The 2,219-nt window shown below is 43.4% G+C and overlaps 1 protein-coding gene across 1 annotated transcript; it reads right to left on the reverse strand.

Annotated features, from left to right (window-relative positions):
* Positions 1 to 565: 565 nt before the first annotated feature.
* On the reverse strand, positions 566 to 1,880 carry LOC105562934 (39S ribosomal protein L30, mitochondrial). Its single transcript, XM_012014125.1, has 4 exons — positions 1,739 to 1,880; positions 1,462 to 1,611; positions 992 to 1,118; positions 566 to 917 (listed from the first exon to the last, which is right to left on the reverse strand). Exons 1-4 carry the CDS (start codon positions 1,744 to 1,746, stop codon positions 624 to 626), a joined length of 579 nt encoding a protein of 192 aa, XP_011869515.1. The 5' UTR covers positions 1,747 to 1,880; the 3' UTR covers positions 566 to 623.
* Positions 1,881 to 2,219: the final 339 nt, after the last annotated feature.

Here is a 2,219-nt window from a genome sequence, read left to right on the forward strand (position 1 = left end):
CCAAGGGTCCCAAATCCACTGGGTGTGCAGTCATAGATTTTTTTAAATTGGAGTCTATCTCTCGTCGATCACGTCCTACTTTAACGCGTACGTGTCTGGCAAAGAGCCACTATCTGCCACTTAATTAATTATCAATTTTCAGTATTAAATGTGTTTCGTGAATTAAAAAAAATAAGTTTAAGATTGACAAAGTCAAGAATAAACTGAGTAATTTTACGCACCCCGGGGGTGTGGGACGCTTTAAACAGACTTGAAGAATTAAATAAAACACTAAAATTTTAACATTATTGTTAGTAGGTTGTAAACTGGTCGATTGACCGCATATGCAAAATATAAATAAAACTATATTATTTGTTCAACCGTTTCCTTCGTATCTCTTAAGCGCAAAATTACTGTCTTTCACGATATTATTTTTTACACAACTCTTCATACGCACGGACCGTTTCTAACCGGCCGTGAGTCTCTTCTCGCTGTACTGTACAGGGTATTTCGAAAGTTTTTCCTCAGGAAAGGAATTTCAACCGGGAATCGCCACGGGATTATTTCAGTGATTCCTTCATTGATAGATTTATATTAATCACTTACCAATAAGCGTTTATTTTTATTGTGTAATTCAAGATCTATTACATAAGATGTCCATTTAACCAGCTAAGCCTCAGTTTCTCTTGTATAAGATCGCGATTCAGCTTCTTCGGATCGTTTACGAACTTAATTATGGCTTCTTCGCGAGCAGGATCTATTCTCGGCACGACGTAAAACGTGCCGTTCTCGTGTAAATATGTGCCATTCAGGTCGTCCGCGGTTGGCATTTTGTCGGGCAGCTTTATGGGAACGATCTTTACTAGATGCTTCACCTTCCAGAGCATGGCACAAATCTCTGGCGTGTTTTTTACGATCACTGGATCATTTACGTGTTTCTGTAAGACGATCAAAAGAATAAAGAATTTGTCAAAGACTACACCACGCTTTGCGCAACTACAATTCCCGCTACCTCATCCACGAAACCTAAGCATTTCAGCACCTCCTTGTCCCACCAGGGATTACCGGAGAAACGCTTTACCCGCTTCACCAGCAACAACTTGCTCGGCTCGAACGGCGGATCGACGTGATCTGGATGTCTGCAAACATGTTGCCGAGTACCCGAACCAATAGTGGCAATTGCGAGTTCACTAACCACGAGCTGCCTTAATCCTCTCGGGATTCAAAGTACATTTAACAATTTGTAGGAATTCAGCATTCCAAGAGCTTGCCCGGTTAACCTTTAGTCAGTAATCGTTTCAAACCAAAATGTTTCTCTCTCTCAAATTTCAAACTCGACGGCGAGAACGAACTTGTGATTCAACGTTAAAACATTTGCGACTTCTTGGAGACAAGCACGTTATCTCTTTCGTAGCTCCCGGACAGCGGAATCGTCTCGAAAGGATTAAAGGACGGCTGCCGCGTGACGTAACCTCCGTATACCTTGGGAAATATGTGACTCCCTCGTATCTCACCGCCTCGGGATTATCCGCCACGTACTTCCACTTAACTTTCCGTGTTTTGAAAGCAGACATCGGACGTGTGAAATTCAGGAGCGCGGGTGTGCAAGTCAACCTGGTTGCCATGCCGCGCCTAAAAGTTAAAACGCAAACTGAACTCGTATAGGTTAGGGTAAACTCAAGACGCACCTGCGAACGCCGGTAGCGCAGAGTCGTGACTCGTATAATCGCAATATCCTCAAATTTATCCGATCACTTACGCCAACATTGTCCTTCCGCGTGTCCGTTTATTTATCAAAAGTAATATCTCGCAACTTATAACGGGGAGTACCGAGGACCACCGAGGACTACGCTCGCTCTTCGGTAATTTGCACACGTGACTGCCGACGTGACGCCAGCCGGTGATGAGTGCAGAAACCTCGTGGACGAGCCACACTCGTGCGAGAAAGAAGAACGTCGGCTTTATCGACCGGAGCAGAGAAGGGATTCGAACTGCAGAGGATCTGACAATTGTCGATGACATTCCAAGTGAAACAATACGAGATACGTGCATTCAATGCTCTTGGAATCGCGACGTCGTTTGTTCTAGGTCTCGTTTATCTTAACTAGAAATATTTAATTTGGGGTGATTCGGTAATTTCAATCATTCAGACGAGAACTTGTACCCAGACTGAAAAGGAATCTGGTTGCATTAATTAGAAATCTGGTAGATTCAACCAATCGTCTGTTAGAAAATGGACG

This window comes from Vollenhovia emeryi, unplaced genomic scaffold (genome assembly GCF_000949405.1).
Source record: "Vollenhovia emeryi isolate VEMERY1.0 unplaced genomic scaffold, V.emery_V1.0 DF939182.1, whole genome shotgun sequence".
Taxonomy (NCBI): domain Eukaryota; kingdom Metazoa; phylum Arthropoda; class Insecta; order Hymenoptera; family Formicidae; genus Vollenhovia; species Vollenhovia emeryi.

Bases quoted from the DNA above. Each gene is read 5' to 3' on its own strand.
- LOC105562934 (XM_012014125.1), bottom strand. The intron at 1,119-1,461 runs GTATACGGAGGT...ACATGTTTGCAG, and splicing joins GGAGTCACATATTTCCCAAG to ACATCCAGATCACGTCGATC. The intron at 918-991 runs GTAGCGGGAATT...ATCGTCTTACAG, and splicing joins GCTTAGGTTTCGTGGATGAG to AAACACGTAAATGATCCAGT.